The following is a 24,912-nucleotide window of genomic DNA, read 5'->3' as shown; positions in this document are numbered from 1 at the left end:
ACATTTGTGCAATGCTTGAAAACAATAGTGACTTCCTAAATGGGTTGTACAATGGATTGTTTGTTAAACATTATTGCAAAATTTGCATTTTGCAGACTGATACCATATCAATATGGCACAGGCCAGATTATATAGTCATCCTCTGTATGAATATTTTATATTGGCACTACGTGGGTGACAACTGAAATGTGGATTTTTAGAAGGAGGAGCTGTGTTTTCTTATGCCTTGAACCATGAGAACACTGAGTAATGATGGGGTTATACTTGATGTGTGTATAGATACAACAGCAACACAGACAGCATTGTTCAGATAATCGTCTGCATATTTTATGTATAGCTGGAAGAAAATTGATATCAACTAGATATTATCAATATTGATATTTTTCATAAATATCATGATTTACCATTAAAAATATGATTAACAGTTGCATTTAATGTTAACTAAAGTCAGGTCCATATGTATTCGGACAGTGACACAATTTTTGTAATTTTGCCTCTGTACACCACCACAATGGATTTGAAATGAAGCAATCAAGATGTGACTGAAGTGTAAACTTTCATCTTTAATTCAAGGGGTTTATCAAAAATATTGCATTAACTGTTTAGGAATTACAGTCATTTTTTACATAGTCCCTCCATTTTCATAAACTCAAAAGAAATAGGACAAACTAACAATTATAAATATAAGGATTATTTTTAATACTTCAATGCAAATCCTTTGCAGTCAATGACTACCTGAAGTCTAGAACCCATGGATATCACCAAACGCTGAGCTTCCTCAGTTGAGATGCTTTGCCAGGCCTGTACTTCAGTTGCCTTCAGTTGCTGCTTGTTTGTGGTCTTTCCGCCTTCAGTTTTATCTTCAGTAAGTGAAATGCATGTTCAATTGAGTTGAGGTCAGGTGATCGACTTTTAAGAACATTCCATTTTTTTGCATTAAGAAGCTCTTGGGTTGCTTTCATGGTATGTTTCATGGTGTGAAGGGGTGTTTCTTCACCAAGGAAAGAATTCTGCGATCATCCACTTTAGTTGTCTGAGTGTTCTTCCAGACCTTTTGGTGTCGCTGAGCTTGCCAGTGCATTCATTCTTTTTAAGAATGTACCAAATTGTTGATTTGGCCACTCCTAAAGTTTCTGCTATCTCTCTGATATGTCTGGTTTTTTTTTTCAGCCTAATGCTTGCCTCTTTCACTTGCATCGACACCTCTTTGTACTGCACATCGAGCGTTTCCATGAACAGCTACCAAATGCATAATCAACACTTGGAATGAACTCCAGACCTCCTTAATTTGTCATGAAATAATGAGGAAACAGGCTACCCCTGGCCATGAAACTGCTCATCAGTCAATTGTCCAATTACTTTTGAGCCTGTGAAAATGGAGGAACTGTGTAAAAAATGGCTGTAATTCCTAAAAGGTTAATGTAATATGTTTGTAATATGTTGAATTAAAGCTGAAAGTCCATATTTCATTCACATCTTGATTTCTTCACTTCAAATCCATTGTGGTGGGTTACAGAGGCAAAATTACGTAAATTGTCCAAATACTTATTGACCTGACTGTATATACTTGTCTAATGCTAGCTAAATTTAACATACATTGATAGATCTCAAATCATTCCAGATTTATAATCGTACTAGCCTACTTTTAAATGTGTGAAGACTGGAAGATTTGGTAATACAATATAAATGGAGTAAATATCACTAGATGTATCATTATACTGCACAAACCTACCCAGATGACATGTCAGAGCCAAACCATCCCTGTCTTCCAAGTTTCCAAGTCAACCTCTAAAATGTTTAGTGATTTCATACCAATCATTCAGGAATTTGTCTCTGTGCAACATAGATATGTTAAACAGTCTGTAGAGCCTTGTCTTTATTCTCTTTAAAACTTTCCTCTGTTGTCCTGATTGTTGTGATGAGCAGGGTCTCAAACAAAAATCTATGACCTTACACACAAAGGTATTTACTGATCTTAAAGGTCAAGAAAATTGGTATGCAAAGCAGCTTTCTGTATGATGTGGGGTCTTTGATGAAATAAGAATCATGATTTTTGTCTTAGAATTGAGATTTGCTTCTCAATCACAAGTCTTTGGGACAATATGTAATTATATTTATTTATTAATTTCATACATTACTGCAGCAGACTTTCGTAGTTGCTTTTTCCTAGCAGATGTTTTTGAATGACAGCTCATCTGCATTTTAATTACTAATTTACTGCACAGTTATACTGCAACAGCCTGAATCCTGAGCAAAAATAACTACATATAAAACTTTAATCATATTATGGTGCGAAGAACACAGTGTGTCCTCCCAAATTTAAAAGCAACTCAGAAATATTAATTGCTAGTTAAATAATTATTCATGTTTCAAGATTGCATGTCTCTGCTCAGGGAGTGTCCAGTGGCTGGGTTGTCCTACCTTACGGCTACTGAAATATGCTTATATATCACATTACTATAATCAACGACATATTTATTGTCATCTTCTTCCTATTATGAAAGTGAAACTTCTATAAGAATTTTTCCGTAAAAGAGAGGCACGAGGGATTATCTTCATAACCTAACGTTTCATTTCAGTTGATTCAGTCAGCATAACAGATTTGAACATACATTCATGCCCCACACAACCATAGGATGTTTTTTGCTTTTTGCACCATTCTGTGTAACCTCTAGAGACTGTTGTATGTGAAAATCCCAGTAGATCAGCAGTTTCTGAAATACTCAAACCAGCCCATCAGGCACCAACAACCGTTCCATAGTTAAAGTCACAGAGATCACATTTTTCCCCATTCTGATGATTGATGTGAACATTAACTGAAGCTCTTGACATGTATCTGCAAAAACTTCTGTACCATACATATTAGCCAATCGCAAGCCACTGATCATAGTTTGAAGTCTGCCCTTTCTAGTCTGCCTTTCTAGTCAAAACAGGAGCACTCATTTATCTCAGACAACTCAATCTAGCTTTATAGAGTTCTTAGGTGTAGTACATTAAGAATTATCACAATAAGTATTTCTAGCATACATAAATTTTATCTTGTATTTTAAAATCATGCACAAAGATGGCAACAAGATGGCGCCGCACATGGCAGCCTCGGTTTGTTGTTCCTTGGTACTTGTACTGTTTTTGTTTGTTTGTCCTGTCTTAAGCAACTTTTTTCCGATCAGCTTTACAAGAAACGAACTCCTGGACATCGGAAATAGCGCACCAAATAACTTTTTGCCGACATTTGAGCATTCAGACGTTTTACTGGACATTTTAGTCAGAGGAGCTGCGATCCTATACAAACGCTACAGGCGACGCAAACGAGGGAAGCACGCTGGTGCGCTCGTGAAATTCCGACAGCGCGGTTTTAGGACTCCGCTGCCGAGCATTCATCTGGCGAATCTCCGCTCCCTAGCAAATAAATCGGACGAACTACAACTCCTCACCCGCACAAACAAAAACTTTTTAAACTCTGCTGCGCTTTGCTTCACGGAAACCTGGCTGAACGGAGCCATCCCGGACAGCGCGCTTCATCTAACGGGCTTCCAGCTGTTCAGAGCGGATCGCGTCACCGAGTCGTCGGGGAAAACGAGAGGCGGTGGATTATGTTTTTATATCAGTGAAGGCTGGTGTACAGACGTGACAGTTTTAAAGATGTGCTGCCCAAATTTGGAAGCTCTCTTAATTAACTGTAAGCCTTTTTATTCGCCGCGGGAATACGTTTATTCTGGTGAGTGCGTACATTCCTCCTGACGCGCGTGTGAGCGTGGCGCTAGAACTGTTGGCCGATCAGATCACACACACAGAGCAGCGTTACCCGGACTCTTTCATGATCATTCTAGGTGATTTTAATAAAGCTAACTGCCAGTTGGCAGGGACACCAGGGACAGCAATATACTGGACCATTGCTACACTGTTTTAAAGGATGCATACCACTCTGTCCCCCGAGCAGCTCTGGGACTCTCTGATCACTGTTTGGTTCATCTTCTACCGGCTTACAAGCAGAAACTTAAATCTGCTAAGCCTGTAGTAAAAACTGTAAAGAGATGGACTACTGAAGCAGAGCGGGACCTACAAGCCTGCTTCGACTGCACTGATTGGAGAGTTTTTGAGGCTGCAGCTACTGATCTGGATGAGCTCACCGACACTGTGACGTCCTACATCAGTTTCTGTGAGGGCATGTGTGTTCCTACCAGGACTTACTTAACATTTAACAACGATAAACCTTGGTTCAGTGCAAAACTCAAACAGCTTCGCCAGGCCAAAGAGGACGCCTACAGAAGTGGGGACAAAGCCTTATACAAACAGGCCAAATACACACTGAATAGGGAGATAAGAGTGGCAAAGAAAAACTACTCTGGAAAACTGGAAAAACAGCTTTCAAGTAATGACTCTACATCAGTGTGGAAAGACCTGAAAGCCATCACCAGCTACAAGACCCCATACCCCAGCACTGAGGCCAATCAACAACTGGCTGAAGACCTGAACGAGTTCTACTGTAGGTTTGAAAAGCCTGGTCTGACACCTCACACCTGCTCTGACCGTCTCATAACACAGCCATCAACACCCTCCCCGTCGCTCCCCCCTACTGTTTCTCAGCCCGTACTTAAGATCTGTGAAGATGATGTACGCAAAGTCTTCAGGAAACAGAAGATAAGGAAAGCCAAAGGCCCAGATGGTGTCTCTCCAGCCTGTCTCAAAGCCTGTGCTGTCCAGCTATCATCCATTTTCACATTGATCTTCAACAGATCACTGGAGCTGTGCGAAGTCCCCTCCTGCTTCAAACGCTCCACCATCACCCTGTACCCAAGAAACCAAAAATCACAGGACTAAATGACTACAGACCTGTTGCTTTAACGTCTGTGGTCATGAAGTCATTTGAGAGGCTGGTGTTGGCCTACTTGAAGGACATTACTGGACCCTTGCTGGACCCCCTGCAGTTTGCTTACCGAGCAAACAGGTCTGTGGATGATGCAGTCAATATGGAATTGCACTACATTCTCCAACATCTGGACAAACCAGGGACTTATGCAAGGATCCTGTTTGTGGACTTCAGCTCCGCTTTCAACACCATCATCCCAGATACCCTTCTAAATAAACTGACACAGCTCTCTGTACCCACCGCCATCTGTCAGTGGATCACCAGCTTCCTGACAGACAGGCAGCAGCTAGTGAGGCTGGGAAAATTCACATCCAACACCCGCACCATCAGCACTGGAGCTCCTCAGGGCTGTGTTCTCTCCCCACTGCTTTTCTCCCTCTACACAAATGACTGCACCTCTAAGGACCCCTCTGTCAAACTCCTGAAGTTTGCAGATGACACTACAGTCATCGGTCTCATTTTGGACGGCGACGAGTCTGCTTACAGACAAGAGGTTGAGCGGCTGGCTGTCTGGTGCAGTCACAACAACCTGGAGCTGAACACGCTCAAAACTGTGGAGATGATAGTGGATTTCAGGAGAAACCCCCCCTGCTCTCCCCCTTCTCACCGTCATGGACAGCACTGTGGCTGCAGTGGAGTCATTCAAGTTCCTGGGCACCACCATCCCTCAGGACCTGAAGTGGGACATTCACATTGACTCCATTGTGAAAAAGGCCCAGCAGAGGTTGTTCTTCCGTCATCAACTGAAAAAGTTCAACCTGCCACAGGCGCAGATGACACAGTTTTACTCAGCTGTTATTGAGTTGGTTCTGTGCTCTTCTATAACTGTCTGGTTTGGGTCAGCCAGCAAATCAGATATAAGAAGACTGCAACGGACTGTTAGGACAGCAGAAAGGATCATTGGTGTGCACCTGCCCAACCTTCAGGACTTGTACAACTCCAGAGTGACGAAGCGGGCAGCTAACATCATCACAGACCCCTCTCACCCCGGCCACAACCTGTTTGCACTCCTCCCTTCAGGCAGACGTTACAGATCTCTGTGCGCTAGAACATCTAGGCATAAAAACAGTTTTTTCCCCCATGCCATCTCCAGCTTAAACAGCTAACACAGGAATCATTACCTGTGTTTTTTTATTCTATAATTCATTTCTGTAATTCATCTCTAATTACTACCTCTTTCTCAAGTATTATGTAAATACATATGCATATCTCTTTATTTATACAGCTGTATATAGAGTAAATAATGCGCAAATCTGTACATAAATCTTCTGTTCCAGATTCATACACATTATTATTTTTTTATTTTTTATTTTTTTATTGTTAAGTCTTACTATTTAAATGTTTTTTGTTCTCATGTAAGATATGTATGTATGTACCAAGAGCACCTTAAAGAAAACCACAACAAATTCCTTGTGTGTCTGCGCGCACACTTGGCGAATAAAGCTAATTCTGATTCTGAAAGAATGGGGCGCTGGGACAAAAAGAAGAACCTTGTAAAAATTCCTATGGACACATACGGCTAAATTCCTAAAACACTTAAAAAACCTTTTCAAAAGGATGACTGTATTTTTAAAGATTTTTACAGATTATTAAAAGGAATATATGCTTATATAATAATATGCTTTATATAAGATGTATACATTTGATTCCCTATGTACTAGGGCTTCTCTAGAGGCTTCATGATTCAGTGACCATAGTGAGATTATAAACATATTCTTTAAACATCCTGATATAAATTTAAAAAACTGAAAATTTTGAAAAAACTTTTTTAATAAACAAGAATCTACTGAAATCACCATGCATTATCCTCATTAAAATGACTGTATACATACGTTGATTTTCTTTTTGAAATAATAATAAAATATATAAAATATAGCTGAAAGCAGCAATTATGGGGCGAAGCACGACAGAGGGAAAGTAAGGAGCTATCCAAGCATCAGTGCATGATCATGATTTTACATATCAAGTTTCAGTGCAATAGGCTGTAGTGTCGCTTATGTCAGCTTGGATGATGCGTTATATGGAAACGGTTTGAGACATCAAAAATTTTTTTCAACACAAATGACGTATACTAAGTTTGGCCTGAATACACTAAAGCGTCCATTTTGGCGTGCTCACCATCGAATTCACTTCCGCGTTATTCGAGAATGGTTTGACTAATCAGCTTGAATTCCATAACCTTTTGTCAGCATTGTCTGAAGATGATCTGTTTTGATTTTCGTGAAAATGATGTAGGAGGAGTTCAAAAAAGTAGGTTTTTCAGAAAATTCTAAATGCCAGAAAATATAGTTGGATGAAAATCGGAACCTTGGTATGCATTCAATTTAGAGGAATCCGACGAAAAAAGAATTCTGTTTCTAGCCTCTACGGTTCAAATGTTATTAGCATAAATATGACTGCAACTTTGAGCTATTGCTCAAATAACATTTCAGACTGTCCCCTATCTGTGTGCCAAATTTCATAACTTTCTGATGTACGGTTCTATGGGCTGCCATAGACTCAAGGGCAGAAGAAGCAGAAGCAGAAGCAGAATAAGTATAGCTGCGAGCAGCAATTATGGGGCCAAGCATTACAGAGGCAAAGTAAGAAGGCTAAGCAAGCATCAGAGCATGGTCATGATTTTATATGTTTTATATATAAACATAAAATATACATATAATATATATAATGTATGTATGTATATATGTGTGTGTGTGTGTGTGCATATATATATATATATATATATATATATATATATATATATATATATACACATTATATATACATTATATATATTTATTTATTTTACATATTTACTGTTTCCATATAATGCATCTTCAAAGTGCCACATAGTGTTTTCTGCAACATCTTAGCCTACTGCCTAATGCACTGAAACTTATATAAATTATATATATATATATATATATAATATATATATATATATATATATATATATATATATATATATATATATATATATATATATATATATATATGTATGTATATATATGTAGGCTTGCCAAGATGTTGCAGAAAACACTATGTGGCACTTTGAAGATGCATTATATGGAAACAGTTTGAGATATCAAAAGGTTTTTTTGCCAGCATGCTCTAATGAAGATCTATGTGAAATCTGGTAAAGATTGGATAAATGGTCTAGGAGGACTCTGAAAAATCAGGTTTTTGACATGACTCAAAATGATGTACAGACAAAATGGCCTCCTGTGGAAAAATGTATATCACTGGTTACAGACTGACGGTTCAGTTTGAAGTGAAGAAGTGAAGTGAAGTGACTTGTGGCCAAGTATGGTGACCCATACTAGGAATTTGTGCTCTGCATTTAACCCATCCAAGTGCACACACACAGTAGTGAACACAAACACACACCATGAACACACACCCGGAGCAGTGGGCAGCCTTTTTTGCTGCGGCGCCCGGGGAGCAGTTGGGGGTTCGGTGCCTTGCTCAAGGGTCTTACCTCAGTCGTGGTACTGAGGGTGGAAGAGAGCGCTAGTCATTCACTCCCCCAACCCACAATCCCTGCCGGACCTGAGACTCAAACCCACAACCTTCAGGTTCACCTTCGGGTTGCAAGTCCGACTCTCTATCCATTAGGCCATGACTGATTTCATGGTCTATCAACATGAAATCCATAACTTTTTGCTGGCATGGACTGAAGATGATCTGAGTCAAATTTGGTAAACATCAGACGAACGTTTCAAAAAGCAAAAACTATGCTTTCTTCATATCTTGTGAGCACGTCCATTTTGCTCGCCTTAGAATTTGTTGGCACATTATTCGAGAACAGTTTGACTAATCAACTTGAGTTCCATAAATTTTTGTTGGCATGGTCTGGAGATGATCTGATTCGATTTTCGTGAAAATCGGATGAACGATGTAGGAGGAGATCAAAAAAGTATGTTTTCAAATCATTTCAACAAGGCAGACAGGAAGTTGAGCCAACTGAGCCAAACATAGCATAATTGGTATCACTGTTGTCGGCATGACCCAAGGAATCTACAAGACCATTCTCATGACAATAGGCAAAAGTAGTCAAAAACTATTAGCATTTTTTGAAATTGCATTATAATTTTTGACCACAAGGTGGCACTGTCCTGAAACTTTTTGGGAACCTTCAGGGCATAGTGACGATGACACATACTGAGTTTTATCGACACACAAAGGTATTTGTAGAATACAGAATTTTACATCTAATTCAAAATGGCCAACACAAAAAATGGCCGACATAGGAAAATTTGATATCACTCAACTCGGTATGCCACACAGAATCTAAGGTTCATGGTTCATAAACATGACAAGCCGTTCAGAAGTTATAAGCAAAAATGTGTTTTTTTTTTTTTTATATCTCGTGAGCACCAAGTGGCACTGTTCTGAAACTTTGCAAGTACATTCAAGTCATGGTGGCTATGACATACTAAGTTTGGTCTGAATATGCTAAAGCGTTACAGAGATATAGCCTCAAGTCCATTCGGCATGCTCGCCTTCAAATTTGTTTGCGTGTTATTATATTATTATATAAGTTTTTGTCCACATGTTCTGGAGATGTGACTCAATTTTCTTGAAAATTGGACAAACGTTCTAGAAGGAGTTCAAAAAAGTAAGTTTTTCAGAAAATTCAAAAACCTAGCCTTTACGGTTTCAAAAGTTATTAGCATAAACACGAACGAAAATTTGACCTGTCGGTGGCACTAGATGGCTTTAAATAGTAACTCCAAATTGGCTATGATAACATTTCAGACTGTCCTCTATCTGTGTGCCAAATTTCATAACTTTCTGATGTACGGTTCTGTGGGCTGCCATAGACTCAAGAGCAGAAGAAGAAGAAGAAGCAGAATAATAAGAAGAAAGTTGAGAATTACAACAGATGCTTATGCACCTGCGGTGCTTGGCCCCTAATAAATATACCTGCAAGCAGCATTTATGGGGCCAAGCACTACAGAGGAAAATAAGGAGCTAAGCAAGCATAAGAGTCGATTTTGGTGAAAATAAGACGAACGGTCCGAAAAGCAAAAATTATTTTTTACATATCTGTTGAGCATTAGGTGACGCAGACAGCAAGATTGGCCAACCATGGCATCATTGTTTTCGGCATGACCCAAGAAATCTATCAAGACCAGTGTCATCACAATCAGCAAAAGTAGTCAAAAGCTATTAGCATTTTTTGAAATTTTGTTATAAACTTTGACCACAAGGTGGCGCTGTCCTGAAACTTTTAGAATGCCGTCATGGCATAGTACTAATGGCACATATCGATTTTCATCTAAATTGAAAATGGCCAACACCCAAAATGGCCAACACCCAAAATGGCCGATCTAGGAAAATTTCACATCATTTGACTCGGTATGCCCCACAGAATCTAACGAAATCAGTTTCATGATTTTAGGACAAACCATTCAGAAGTTACAAGCAAAAAACATTTTTTCATATCTCATGAACACTAGGTGGTGCTGTTCTGAAACTGTGCAGGTACCCTTAAGTCATGATGGCTATGACATATATTAAGTTCGGTCTGAATACACTAATGCGTTACGGAGATATAGCCTCACGTGCATTTCGGGGTGCTCACCATCAAATTCATTTGCGTGTTATTCGAGAAAGTTTTGTCAATCAAAAAGCTATAAACACCTTTTTGCTAGCATGGTCTGAAGATGACCATGGGTCAAATTTGGTGAAGAGCCAATAAAGCGTCTAGAATGAGTTTGAAAATGTGTTTTTGAGAAAATTCAAAATGGTGGAAAATCTTGTTAGGCAGAAACTGAAACCATGAAATAAAATTAAAAAAAAAGAAAGAAATGAAAGCCAACTCAGCACGAGAAATCAGAGGAAAAAAGAATTTTGTTTCTAGCCCTCACGGTTCAAAAGTTATCAGCATAAACATGAGTGCAACTTTGACCTGTTGGTGGTGCTAGAGAGCTTGAGATAAAATGTATATTCAAACTGTCCCCAACAGCAAGCGGTTCTATAGGCTGCCATAAACTTCAAGAGTGGAAGAAGAAGAAGAAGAAATACAGCTGCAAGCGGCAATCATCAGGGTCCAAGCAGATGGCAAAGTGGATTCCAGTTTGAAAGAACTGTTTGTGTTGTGTATAGGGCATGAAATTACTTGTTGGGAAGAACTTGGCATATAGAATAGGTTATAATGAATTGGTTTAAAAGAATATGTCTGGGGTTTTTTTTGTTTTGTTTTGTTTTTTTGACTGTTAAAAATCATTATATTATATTATATTATATTATATTATATTATATTATATTATCTGTGTTGAAAAAATATCACTGTTTTTAATCTGTACATTTTAATGAATATATGAAATAGCTTTGGAAATTAACAGAAAAAAAAGAAGCATAATAATAATAATTAAAGCTGCAAGCAGCATTTTCGGGGGCCACACATTCATAGACACACTATAATTGTTGCTTAAGCAATCATAGCAAAGCAGAGCCATAACTTTAGGCAAAGAGATTCAAGAGTGATTTGTAGTTTCACTCATGATGTGTATGCTTTGACCACAGACAGTGCTGGAATTCTCTGACTGCAGGAGAAAAAGTCTAGATGAACAAATGGGCAGGGTGGCCGACAGGAAGTACACTTGGATTTCAGACACTGGTGTGTGTTCACTTCTGCATACTAAAGGGAATTGTAGGAAAAATCAACTGTGAATTTATGTGAAAAAACTAAAGTTGTTACAGTTCTTGATCATGGGGTGGCACAGTCACAAATGGGGTACATCTTGGGTACATTCAGGGCATGGTCTTGAAGACACTTATCAAGTTTTGTGATGATATGTAGACGCACTGCTGAGACACAGCCCCACATTGTGTTTTTCGCATTTGCCAGCAGACAATGGGTTTGAATATAAAAATTCCTTTGATAAATTTTATTCAGACACGTCTCCAGATGATGTGACCCAAATCTGGTGAAGATTGGACAAAATTTGGACGAGGAGTAACAAAAATGGCAGTTAGATGTAAGCATTTTATTGTATGTTATTGTAACTTTTGACCAGTAGGTGGCACTATCACGAAATTTGTTGCATAGCCTCGCGTCATGGTCCTGAAGATGCCTACCACGTTTTGTGTCAATGCACAAAGTTGCTGCTGAGATACAGCCTCAGTTCCTGTTTGGCAGCTTCACCGTCATTACACATTGAAGATGATGTGAGCCAAATTTCATGTTGATTGGACAAAATTTGTAGGAGGAGTAGCGAAAAAACTCTTTTTGACAAAATCCAAGATGGCAGAAAATCTAATTAGGCGGAAATTGATGTCATAGGCTGCATTGAACTCGCCTCGACCCAGAGAATCCAGGGATACCTGGCTTTTAAATGGACACACAGTTCAAAAGTTACGACCGTAAATGTACTAAATTTGAGCTAAATGTCACTACATTTTACCAGACAGTTATGTGAGCTGCCATAGACACCCTAGCCAGAAGAAGAAGAATACACAGAATAACAATAGGGTGCCTATGCACCTTCGGTGCTTGGTCCCCTAAATGTAAAGATTACGATAACATTTAATCATCTTTGAGCATTTCACACATTTGTTTCCAAACTAACTTTATAAAACTCAGGAGATATTGTTAGAGTATCATGAGTCTATGCATTTAATCTAATTTCTATGCTTTTTTTTTTTTTTTTTATATGTCGAGTTATTCAGCTATTCAAATTGATGGAAACTGATGGAAAAAGATTGGACTTCTGTGATTCTGTGATTTATAATTCTCCCTCTTGTGGGCAACATTAGTATTACAGTCATCATCTGTCACTCAGATTGAGATAAATGGCTGAACATTTAGAATTTACTGTAAGTCCCCCGAACATCAGAAATTCATGAAATTTGGCATTTCAAATTTTGTTTTGTTGTCCATGTGTTCCAAGTTTCATAAAGTTTAGTCATTGCGTTCACAAGATATAAGCCAATAAGTTATTATTTGCCACACCCACAAATATAAGGGCCTACATCTCCACAACGATTGTATGAATCAAAAATCTTTTGAAAACTTTTTTGTCTGGAGTATCTTGAGATGGTACATGCTTAATTTTGTGTGAATCAGACAAACAGCCTAGGACTAGTTAAAAAAAGTAGGTTTATCAGAAAATTAGAATTGCAGATACATTTTATATATAAAAATAAAAACGAGATATACATTTTGTAGCGCTTGATGCAAGGATTCATAGGAAGCAAGGATGCACGGATGCATAGTTATTAGCAAAAACACAAATTTGCTAATTATAGTGCCACCTTGTGACCGATCCTCGTACACAGTCTTGTTTTGCCACTACGTACGAACATGTCAATTTTCATAACGGTCGGATATTTTCACATTATTAGCTGCTGAAAGTTGATTGGCTGCTTGTGGATATGTTTGTTGATTTGTCCAAATCATATTTAGAGAACATGTTAGCATGTGTACCAAAGATGATGTGTACCAATATTCAACTTCATGGATCATATGGTTGTGGAGTTACAGAGGGTTTTCAGTTTTAGCACAACCTATGGGCAGAATTTGACGTGACTTCTTGTGCCTCCTCAGAATGTCCTGTTGTCTATGAGTATAAAGTTTTGTTAAGTTTGGACATTGCGTTCAGCAGACATAGATCAATTTGTAAAAATGAGCATCACCTAACCAATTAATTAACTCATATCTTTGCAACACTTTGATGAATCAAAATTCTTTCAATAGCATTTTGTCATCAAGGTCTGGGGATGCATGCCAAGTTTCACGCAAATCAGATGAACAGCCTAGGACAAGTTCGAAAAAGTATGTTTTTCAAAAAATCTGAATGGAGGATAAACTTCATATAAAAACATATAAATAAAAATATTTACACTTGTTAGGGCTTAAAGCAAAGATTCAGAAGAAACAAGAATTTGATTCTATCACACGGTTGAGGAGTTATTAGCTAAAATGTAAAGTTGCTTATTATATACCTTGTGGCCAGTTTTCAAAAAATCTGGTACAAATATTCATAAAATGTACGAAGACATCCATTTTTGTAATGGTAGGCCATTCAGATTTCACGTTACTAGCAGCTGAAATTTGACTGGCTGCTGGTGGCTTTTTTATATATCCTAGTAATATTGGAGGATATGTTAGGATGTCCAACCAAGTACATACATACCAATTTTCAGCTTCATCGATCATGCGGTTGCAGAGTTACAGTGATTTTTTTCAAAGTTTCATAACTTTCCTGACAGCGGTTCTATGGGCTGCCATTAGACTTCAGGAGTCCCTAATAATAATAAGAAGAACACTACAAATGAAAACAATAGGTACTTACACACCTGCAGTGCTTGGCCCCTAATAATAACAACAATAACACGAACGATCACAATAGGTGCCTACGCACCTGTGGTGCTTGGCTCCTAATAATAATTAAAAACACAAACGAAAACAATAGGCGCCTATGCACCTGCAGTGCTTGGCCCTTAAATATAGCTGCAAGCTGCAGAGGCATTTTTTAAATTATATTTATATATTTGATATATTTTTATATATTTTTACATATATTTTTTGCATAAACTGTTTTAACAGCACTTCATAGCGGGGCTACAGCACCACTTCCCTCAGTCTTTAGGTATTTATTGGTTGTATTTATTTTTATTTGCTGGGTTAACTTAATGTTTGATTAAAGAAATATCTTAAAAAAAAAAAAAAAAAAAGTATGTTGTGCCAGCCAGCCCAGGTCTCCTCTGCTTATTGTATTAAGCCTGAATTAACAGGTTTTGGCTATTATGCAAAACCACACCCAGGAGTTCTCACTGCACAGTAGTTACAATTGGAGAAAATTTTATCATTATGCAAGCTGAACCACGTCCTGCAGTCTTCTACTTAGCAAGTGGTAATTTTTTATATGCTAAAATTTGTAAAAAGGTTATTAGTATAAACATTACATTTCAGATAAATTGACTTATGTCAAAGTAAACTTACTTGTATCAACAAAACAAATATATTGTTCATTTGCCAACATATGAATTGATTTATATAAATTAGCTATTAGTTTTACTACTATTTTTTCTTTTTTTTCAAAAATGGTTATTGTGGGGCAAATTGTGCCAGACATGTTGGGGTTATGCAGTTCTACTTATTAAAAGCAGTGTTTTTCTTTTATTCTCTATAGAAATATTATTTTTCACTGGTATTTTTTGCACAAGCAATTTTGTTAAAAAATGTAAGTAAATTGTAATGTCAAAAAAAGTAAGATGCCAAAAACTGTAATGTTAGTTACATATTTACCAGGAGGAACCTTTCTCAAGCCACAAACAATCTGGAGTTTCTGGACAAAAAAGCTTCTGATCAAAAACATTAACATCTCATCTTTCACCTTCTGGTTAAAAGAACTGACCTTCTGTTTAAAAAATAAAAAAAATTCAACAACATTTCATCTTTTACCATCTGTACTGTCTGGTGTACAACACAGGACAAAAAAAAAAAGTTGACTTCGCTGCTGAATAAAAAAATCATCTTCATAGAGACTTGATGCGAGTATGTTTATTGTTTATAAATGCTGTTTGGCGTGTGTTTTTCATTTGCACATTATTCGTTAATCTTCTTAAAATCGCAAAGTTAAAACATTACAATAAAACTTTTTAGTTTTCATATGTTGTAGGACTTTTTAGTTAGTACTGTGAGGACACCACACCTCATCCATCACCTTCTGGTTTAGAACACCTAACTTTCTGATCCTCTGTTTAAAAAAACCTAACATCCCATCATTCTCTTTCTGCTGGACAACAACACGGCACAAAAAGAACAAAGAGCAGAATTCACTACTGGAAAAAATCATGTTACTATATAGAGACTTGATGTGAGTATGTTTATTTTTATTAATGTTGTTTTACATACCTTAAGTTAAAACAACAACAGAAAAATATTTTGTTTTCTTGTGTTATAGGAATGCATAGTACTGTGAGGACACCACAAGATCTGGATGCTACATAGTTATGACTACATGCATATTTCCTTTGAGGACATTCACAGCACACATTGCTCACAGCAGGACAGCAGTACCAAAAAGGCTCTATTCACCATTTTTAGTGACTACTTGTCACCAGCATATTCTAAAACATTAGGGGACATACATTTTCATGACACTTTGTATTTCAAAGTTCGACATCAGATTTTCAAAATTATTCTTATTGTATTAGCTAATATAATTATTCTAATTATATTAGCATATAACCCAAATCTCAAGAGAAGTACTGAAAACATGCCGGTTTAAGCTCAATGCAGGAGGAGTGAGCTATGAGCCATCACCTTTATATCCTTGAGGAAAGCACTTAACTCTAGCTTGCTACAGGAGTATTGTCTCTGAAATTGTGTATTGTTAAGTCATTTTACATGAAACCTGAACTAACTGACTGACAATGTGCCCTTCTCAAAATGGAAACCTAAGTTTTGCCGGGGTTTTAGGGTATACATTGTACTTGACAATGTTAAATGAATGATTGCATGTTTGTACTGACTGATAACAATAAAATTTGCTGAGAAACCTGCGGCAAGCATCACAGGTACCTTCAAGGCATATGTGCCAAACACAATTTGAGATAAAACAGTAATGATTATTGTAGTGATGTGATTGCACTGACAGTAGTATTCTGATAGATATATATACACAGTCATGTGAAAAAATTAGGACACCCCATGAAAGCCTGTGTTTTTTTTTTTAACATAGTTAAATATATGGACAGTTGATCTTCATTTTAACAATATTGGGAGATTCAAGTAATATAACTAAACAAATGAAACCAAAGAAAAGTCTTTTTAAAATGATCTGTAAAATGTAATTTAAAAAAATCCAATTTCTTGTGAGGAAAAAGTAAGGACACCCCCACATTTATTTGTACTTAAAATGGCTAAAATACCTACAGGTGTATCACAACACGTGCAAATTATTAGGACATTGTTACAGAGCATTTTGAAGGAGGCTTGCCTTATTTAAACCTCAGACATTTAGTTTGGTTTGCTCTTAATTGTTGAAGTGAGATCCAAAGAGCTCTCTGAGGCCTTCAGAAAGAATATTGTTGATGCTTATGAGTCTGGTAAGGGATATAAAAAGATGTCAAAAGAATGCATAATCAGCCATTCCACTGTCCGGATCATTTACAAGTGGAGAACATTTGAAACAACTGCCAACATGGCCAGGTGAGGCCGTCCAAGCAAATTCACCCCAAGAGCAGACTGCAAGATGCTTAAAGAAGTCTCCAAAAACCCTAAAATATCATCACGGGACCTACAGCAAGCTCTTGCTACAGTTGATGTCAAAGTGCATGAATCTACAATCAGAAAGAGACTGCACAACTTTAATTATCATGGGAAGTGTACAAGGAGGAAACCTTTGCTGTCTAAGAAAAACATGAGGGCAAGACTGAAGTTTGCCAAAGAACACATAGACAAAAGCCAAGACTTCTGGAACAATGTGCTTTGGACAGATGAGTCTAAAATTTAATTATTTGGACACCATAACAGAGAGCATATTTGGCATAAACCAAATACAGCATTTCAGCAAAAGAACCTCATACCAACTGTGAAACTTGGAGGTGGAAATGTTATGGTTTGGGGATGCTTTGCTGCAGGAGGACCTGGCCAGCTCACCATCATAGAACCCACTATGAATTCTACATTGTATCAGAAGGTGCTTGAGGAACATGTGAGACCATCTGTCAGAAAACTGAAGCTGAAGTGGAACTGGACCTTACAACATGTTATGTCCCGTAATATTGTGGGAGGTTTGTTTTTTTTCTATCTGCCTTGTTTTGACCATTACCACCTTTAGATCCTGGGATTGGACAACCGACCAGTCGATCTTCCCTGTTAACATGATGACGACACCCACCTCTCTGAACCAATCAGGCACCCTCAGTCTACTATAAGAACTCGGAAATGACGCAAGAGGAGGGGCGCGTTTTTCCTGATAGCTCTTGTTTGATTGTCACGCTGTCCATCCTTCCCGAGTTGTTGCAATTGTGATTTGTTAGCTTTACATGTTGTAATTACCTGCCTCTGACTTGACTCTGGCTGTTTGCCCAATTAAGCTGTGATTTGATTCCCTTTCTCTCTTTAAGAGTTGACAGTTGAATTTATCTCCTGACTCATCGTGTTGAAGCAAGGTTAGTATGTCACGTGACTTACACAAAGCAACATGTAGAGTATTGCTTGTATAAAAACACTAGGATAGGAGCGGGAGCTAATGCTTGTATTTATGTTTTGTTAGTTTGTTAGTTTGTTAGAGCATAGTTAGATTTGTTTTGTTTTCTTTTTCTTTGTTTAGATTAGTGTTTTAATAATTTCTTTGCTTTCAGCTCCGCTCACGTCTCACACGGTGGAGTTTTTTTTTTATGTATATAATTTGTAAATATCATCTCCCTTACTCTTTGACGTTCTATCGTCACTGTAAATATGCAAAGCAACCAAGTGTTTTGATGGACACAATTCCTCACTAAAGTTTTCCTGATAAGCATTTTCTGGTTTCTGTTTGATTCATTACTCCACACATCGCATTCCTTTAGTAACAGACAGCCTCTCCGATTGTAAAAACATCTTTAATTCTTTTTTTATTAATTTATTCTTTGTGTTGACTTCCTACATTCCTAGACGCTAATTTCAACAACAGCAGCAGCCAATTAGGAAGTCGTAACACAACATGACAATGACCCAAAACACACCAGTAAATCCACCAAGGACTGGCTGAAAAGTAAAAAATGGAGAGTTCTGGAATGGCCAAGTCAAAGCCCAGATCTAAATCCTACTGAGATCCTGTGGGGTGATTTGAAATGGACTGTGCTTGCAAGAAACCCCTCAAACATCACACAGCTGAAAGAATTCTGCATTGAGGAGTCGATGTCAGAAGCTGGTAGATGGCTACAAGAAACGTCTCACTGAGGTTATTTCACTGAGGTTATTTTCAAGGGGGAAACACCAGCTATTAGGTCATAGGGTGTCCTAACTTTTTCCTCAGTTAAAATACTCATTTTTGTTGATTTCTTTTGTTTAATAAGTGAAAACAAAGTGATTTTTTTGTTGTTTACATGCAATTACATCACTTTCATCTACAGGTAAAAATTAAAACAAGATTGACATGTTAACATTTCTTAATGAAGAACTGAATATTTTACGGGGTGTCCTAAATTTTTCACATGACTGTATATGTGTGTATATATATAACATTCATATATCATATATACTGTATTATCATAAAATAATTTATAAACCATAAGGAGAAGTACTTGAGGTGTATTATAATTACATAAATAGATGCACTGTCACCAAATTGATATGGCATTGTCTGGGGATGGTTACAATGGCACATATAAAGTTTCATCAGAATACATCGAAGAGTTGCACTGATACAGCCTCAGATCCTTGTGTTTCCCTGAAAAACTGCATTATATGAGAACAAGCATGTAAAAAGGTGACAGCGCCATCTGGTGACTTTCTTTTAATTTCAAATTTTGCAAAAACCTCTCAGCCCAAAAGGCAAATATGTCCACAGTGTTTTGTTTTGATCAGTCTTTGGTAACATTGTCTAAAAACTCATGAAATGTGATTAGCAGATGGTGGCCATGTTTTTAAGATACACAATTGTTCTCATGGACAGTTATGGACAGGGACATAGGCACTGTATGCCACATGTTAAGTCAGTCGGACTGACAGTTTGGTTTTGTCTATCAAAACGAAATCCTTACCTTATTGCTGGAATGGACTGAAGATGATTTGAAAATAATCAAAATCTATTAGAATTTTATGAAATTTTATTATAAATTTTCACTGTTCTGTAACTTTTTGAGTACCTTCACGGCATGATGCTGATGACACATACCAGTTTTCATAACGACACACCAAGACGTTCATGAAATACAGCATTTTATGTCTAAATTCAGAATGGCTGACATAGGAAAATTTCACATAATTTGACTTGGTATGCCCGGAAGCATAATAATAATAATAATAATAATAATAATAATAATAGGAACACCAACGATTACAATAGGTGCCTATGCTCCTTCGGTGCTTGGCCCCTAAATATTCATAATATAAAGATATGCCTGTGAGTAATTATGTTTTATAAATAAACGAATGACTTAACGAAGTTAAACTTTTTACCAAATGTACTGAATAATACTTGTTCAGTACTGAGCATTGGGACATTTTTTACACTGAGTTTAGACTGGTAACAATAAGTCAGAATTGTATATAAATTAAGCATTATGCAAAATCCAAAATTTTACCAATTGATGTGAAGATCTCTGCCTGTATTGTGCAACAGAGCCAGCACACAGACCAAACTGTCACCACCAAAAACTGCATGTCTCCCTGATGCACACTTCTGAGAGAGAGAGGGAGAGAGAGAGAGTGCATTTATTAATTATTAATCTCCTCAGATTGGATACAGATGCATAGTAGACACAGACATAACAGTAGTAATGATTGCTGATGGAAAGTAGGAAGAGGTTTATCAAAGCCCCTTTTTCACAATACTGCCAAGTGCTGAAAATTACTCTTTCTTGAAAGAAATGAACAGTTCAGTCAAAAAAAAAATCCCCTCTTCAGGAAGTGTAAAATAGAATCAGGCACATTTCTAAAAATGTAAATATGCATGTAAAAATAATGACTACATTCAAAAGTGTGAGCAAAGGTCATATGTTACAATTTGCTAGGCACATATTTTATCCAGCTTGATGAGGTGCCAGGACTTAACATAATGAGCTTAGAGGGGTGTGTGTGTGTTTGTGTGCACGCAATAATGTAGTCAGTGTGATTTGTCGCTGAGGCAAAATGGTTGAGACTAGAGGTATGTGCATCAGAACTGGCATTCCACAGGACAAAAGACATTTATACTTTCATGTGGCTCTTGAAGGTGTGAAGCAGACAGGTCAGGTCTTACAAAATTCCCACCCCAACTTCATCTCAAAAACCACACAGAAGACCTGAAACTACCAAAACTACAAACCTTCAAGACTTCTTTCCTAAGCTGTCTGATGCAAAAGTCAAATTTGACGACCACAGATAAAGAAGATCCTAGAGTGCAAGGAATTCCACAAGCAGCTCACTAGAAAGTAAGAAAGTGGCTTGGAACAGCTTTGTCATAGTGGTTCGGGGCTTCCTGGCAATCACAAAGCCGAAAACTGCGGAGCTGGTTGAGAATCTGGTGAAGAACTACGGCACAGTGGGCTGCAGGATGTCTCTCAAAACCTTGATAAATTCAAGGAGAACATGGGAGCATACTCAGACGAGTAAGGTGAGTGCTTTCACCAAAATATACTGGACTTTGAACGCTGCTACCAAGGATAATATAACGATAACATGATGGGACACTACATTTGGGGGGTGCTTCATGAAAGTGATTTACAATATAATCGTGAATCTCTAATAACTTAAAAAAAAATTGTGGTCATTTTGGATATCTTTAGTATAATTACATGTTAATTTTGATTTTAAAAAATGCCTTTTTCTGACTTTATGTGAAAGAAACTATGCAATTTCACCATGTCCTGGTCACTGCCCAGGAACAAAAATTGTGTTACATAGTGTTATTACAATGTTTCCCCCAATACTTAAGCATATTTTAGAAGTTTATATCATAATGTCACTTCCAGCTGCAACAAAATCTGGTGGCAAAAGTTCAGCTTCATGCAGATTAGCCAGATTTCTGCTTTGTGCCGATGATAGACTGCTTGTCATAGCCAATAGATAAACCAGTGGCAAAAGTTTTATTTCTCTAACAAATATTATATGGTAAATATCAAATCATTTTCAGTACCCTATGGGTGATGATTTAGGTTTTAGGTGCAAAACTACTTTATGCTGTCACATAGGGCTAGCAATTTTGGAGTAACGGGGCATTACTTTTTATTTTTTCTCTATACCATTCCTTGAAAAACAACAGGGTGATACAATATATATTAATTTACTAATCTTAAATATCACGCCTGCACACGTTTAACCACCAACAGTCATCACACTGTCAAGTTTCTTAACTCTTCAGCCTACTTTCATATGCGTTTTTTTTTTTTTTTTTGGTCAAGGCATGATCTTGTTTATAGGTCGTTGTTCTTCTCCAACTCATATTTCTTGCGAACTGTTGGTATTTAATTATTTAGTTTGTGCTACTGAAGCAACTGAATGGAATTACTAAAAAGCCATCAGATTGGGTAGGTCCGCCTTTCGCAAAAGCTGCGCAAACATTAGCGAGATGTTTCTAGAATCTCCCAATCACAGTAATGTGGTATTCACTATATAGGCTTGTAATCATCTTAAAAATCAAGTTAACGCTTAACAATTATATGAGAAGTAGTATAGTCTACAACATGTACACTAAAATCCTAAACCAAAAACCTCGTTGGTACACACTGATTATATTCCAGACCATCTTATTATTATTATCATTATTATTATTATTATTATTATTATTTTGTGAAAGTAACTTTTACCTAACGCCCTAATACAAGTAACACGCAAAGCTTCTCATTCGCCTTAAGAATAATAGCAAAATGTTACAAAACAGGTCCCTTACTTTCATTAAAGATGCAGAGAACCTCTTGAAATCTTATTCTCCAAAATCCTTCAGCTACGTTTTGGAAGAGCACTAAGTTTAACTGCCACGTACTGGTCCCCCACACATTTTATAACACACTGGAGTGTAAGTACGTAAATCCCCTATTCAACGCGCAACGATAGTCCTCTAAAACGTCTAAGGACCTTAAAAACGAAAGGAACTGTTTGTATCAAAAAGCGATTAACTTGATTTCTCTTAGCGTGTTAAGGTAAACGCAGTATTTGTACAGGCCAAAAGTATACAATGCCGAGTACAACAACGCTAGCTGACACCAAACATCCAGGATCCAGTATATCAATTATACTTTCATATACATTTGCAGCCTCTTGGTTTACTCACCTCTGCTTAAGATGCAACAAATTCATTTAAGACAGTCAATACCAAATCTCTGATTTAAGTTGTTTTTGGAGTGTCTATGCGGCGTTTATCGCGGATTTACGGTAAATCACGCCTTGCAAAACTGCATGTTCTTAATGGCGAGCGAAAAGCTTTCAAACGTACGTCATATATGGCACAAAGTGGTGTCGAGTTTCAGCAACTGGGAGTGTTCCAGAAATCGGGTTTAGTTAACCTCAGTCTGTTGAGACAGTGTTGAGGTTTCCGTTCTAGTTACTATGGCAGTTTAAGCAGTGAAGCTAACCTGCTCGGCGGCAGGTTTACTTAACTAAACCAGGCTTTAAAGCCTCAGAAAATGGCTCAACATTCACTCGACAGTTGCTCTTTAATGGAGGATTCAGTAGACATGCATTAACGCATTATTGCATTAGTCACAGCTTTATGTCGATTAGACCCAATTCGATAGATAGGCATAGTTTATTCAAACAAAATTAGAACAGTTTACTGTTCTAGCAATATAAATATAAGAATGTAATAATAAGATAAGAATTTGACACATTAAACAAATGTTCTTCTTTAACTTAATTAAATGTGAAATAAATTGTACTATGTTTAATTTTAAAACATGGGGTACTGGAATACAACGCAAGAAGTGTTCCAGCAAGTGGACAGAAAGGGAAAAGGTCCAGGTATTGCAGAATCATTAGGGATTGTCGCTATAGTGTAGCAAAAAGAATAGTGTGAAAGGTTTAGGACATTAGCAACCGCCTGATATCAGTAGCATCTTGCTACATAGGAGCTATGAAATTTACAAAATGTCAACCACTCAAACCAACTACTCCCAAACTACAAAATGTTAACCACTCAAACCAACTACTGCCAAAATGATTAGGTGAATTTATCAGTTTGGAAAGAATTAGACCATATCATTAGAGCAGTAGTTCAAAAACTAGTTATAGAACAAAAAGCGCCTTTTACGACACAGACTAGTTGGGCGTATTTAAACTCATATTTGTAATGAACATGTAATGGATGTTAGTATCAATTAAAATTATTAATATTTGATACTGATAGAGAAATAGAAAAATGGTAATCAGATATTAGAATTAATGTACGAAAGTGCCTGAGTAGTTGCTATTATATCATAAATGGTCTGCTAAACCCATGTCATTGTGATATTTTCTGCAAGAGAATACTGCTCCAAAACAAGTTGGACAATATTATTCATCTTCTCTAGATCATGCTACACCTCTCAGTTTGGACACTAAATCTTTTATGTTTTTTCTTAAACATTTAATTATGTTGTACTATATTGCTCAAAAACAATATTGTGCACCTTCCCTAGAATATATGACAAGTGTTAATGTGGACACTTTATTTTGTGTTGTGTTACTTCGTCAGAATTGCCGTAGTTGTAACCTAGTCTGTCTGTCTGTCTGTCTGTCTATCTATCTATCTAAGACCAGTTATAGATTCATGTCTTGGTGTAGTTATAGACCCCTTCAGTGTTTGATGAAACATGATGCTACTTGGTTATAGTCTGACTAAAGAATCTATCAAATGGTTGCACAGGTGGGGTAGAGGTGTAAAATTTGGCAGTGAGGAAAATGCGATTCACAACGTGGGAATCAGCATTCTATTAATTATGCATCTAATGCAATTGCACTGACTGAACAGCAGAAGTCTCCACAACCCACAGTTAAATATATGGAGAGAGCATACTGGGCCTGATAGCTCCAGTTCACAATGACTGACATGCATTATAGGTTATATGGGTATATGACCATATTATAAGATTTAAAAAGAGCTCTTCAGTAGCTTTCAAATGACATTAGCCTCACACCGCTGCGATCTACAGTGCCCAAAAAAGAGGCCGCAGAACTCTGGGATATTAGCCAACTTTGAAGCTCTATGTCCGGTTAAAAATAATGTCTCAGGCCCTGTTGCAGAGCTTATTATTTTTCAATCCATCATTTCCACAGGTCAGAGACTGTTTATTCAATCAAAATTTTTTGGGAGAATTTACAAATTTATTTATTTCTTTTTAAGTTATGGTGATCCTGTAGTACATTTATTATTTTAGTACATTTATTATTTTATTTAGTTTTATACAGACAAAAATGCACACTGTTTTGCATTGTTTATAAAAAA

General features: G+C 37.1%; 1 protein-coding gene across 8 annotated transcripts in view; it reads right to left on the bottom strand.

The window, feature by feature from the left end:
- LOC113543370 (prolyl 4-hydroxylase subunit alpha-2) overlaps window positions 1-23,233 on the bottom strand; it is a 97,537-nt gene extending 74,304 nt beyond the window's left edge. Inside the window, exons 1-2 of one of the 8 annotated variants that reach the window (XM_053240378.1) lie at window positions 22,765-23,233; window positions 20,099-20,196 (exon numbers count right to left, since the gene is read on the bottom strand). In XM_053240378.1, coding sequence (XP_053096353.1) covers window positions 20,099-20,196; window positions 22,765-22,790 — 124 coding nt within the window. In that variant the 5' untranslated portion in view covers window positions 22,791-23,233. Of the gene's footprint in view, window positions 1-20,098; window positions 20,197-22,383; window positions 22,539-22,764 lie in introns of those variants that run through there. The other 7 variants (XM_034311025.2, XM_026941496.3, XM_026941500.3 and 4 more) reach the window with 7 other exon arrangements.
- Window positions 23,234-24,912: the final 1,679 nt, after the last annotated feature.

The sequence above is a fragment of the Pangasianodon hypophthalmus genome, chromosome 15 (genome assembly GCF_027358585.1).
Source record: "Pangasianodon hypophthalmus isolate fPanHyp1 chromosome 15, fPanHyp1.pri, whole genome shotgun sequence".
Taxonomy (NCBI): domain Eukaryota; kingdom Metazoa; phylum Chordata; class Actinopteri; order Siluriformes; family Pangasiidae; genus Pangasianodon; species Pangasianodon hypophthalmus.
The sequence above is the reverse complement of the archived record's forward strand: the minus strand, read 5'-3'. Positions and strand labels throughout refer to the sequence as shown.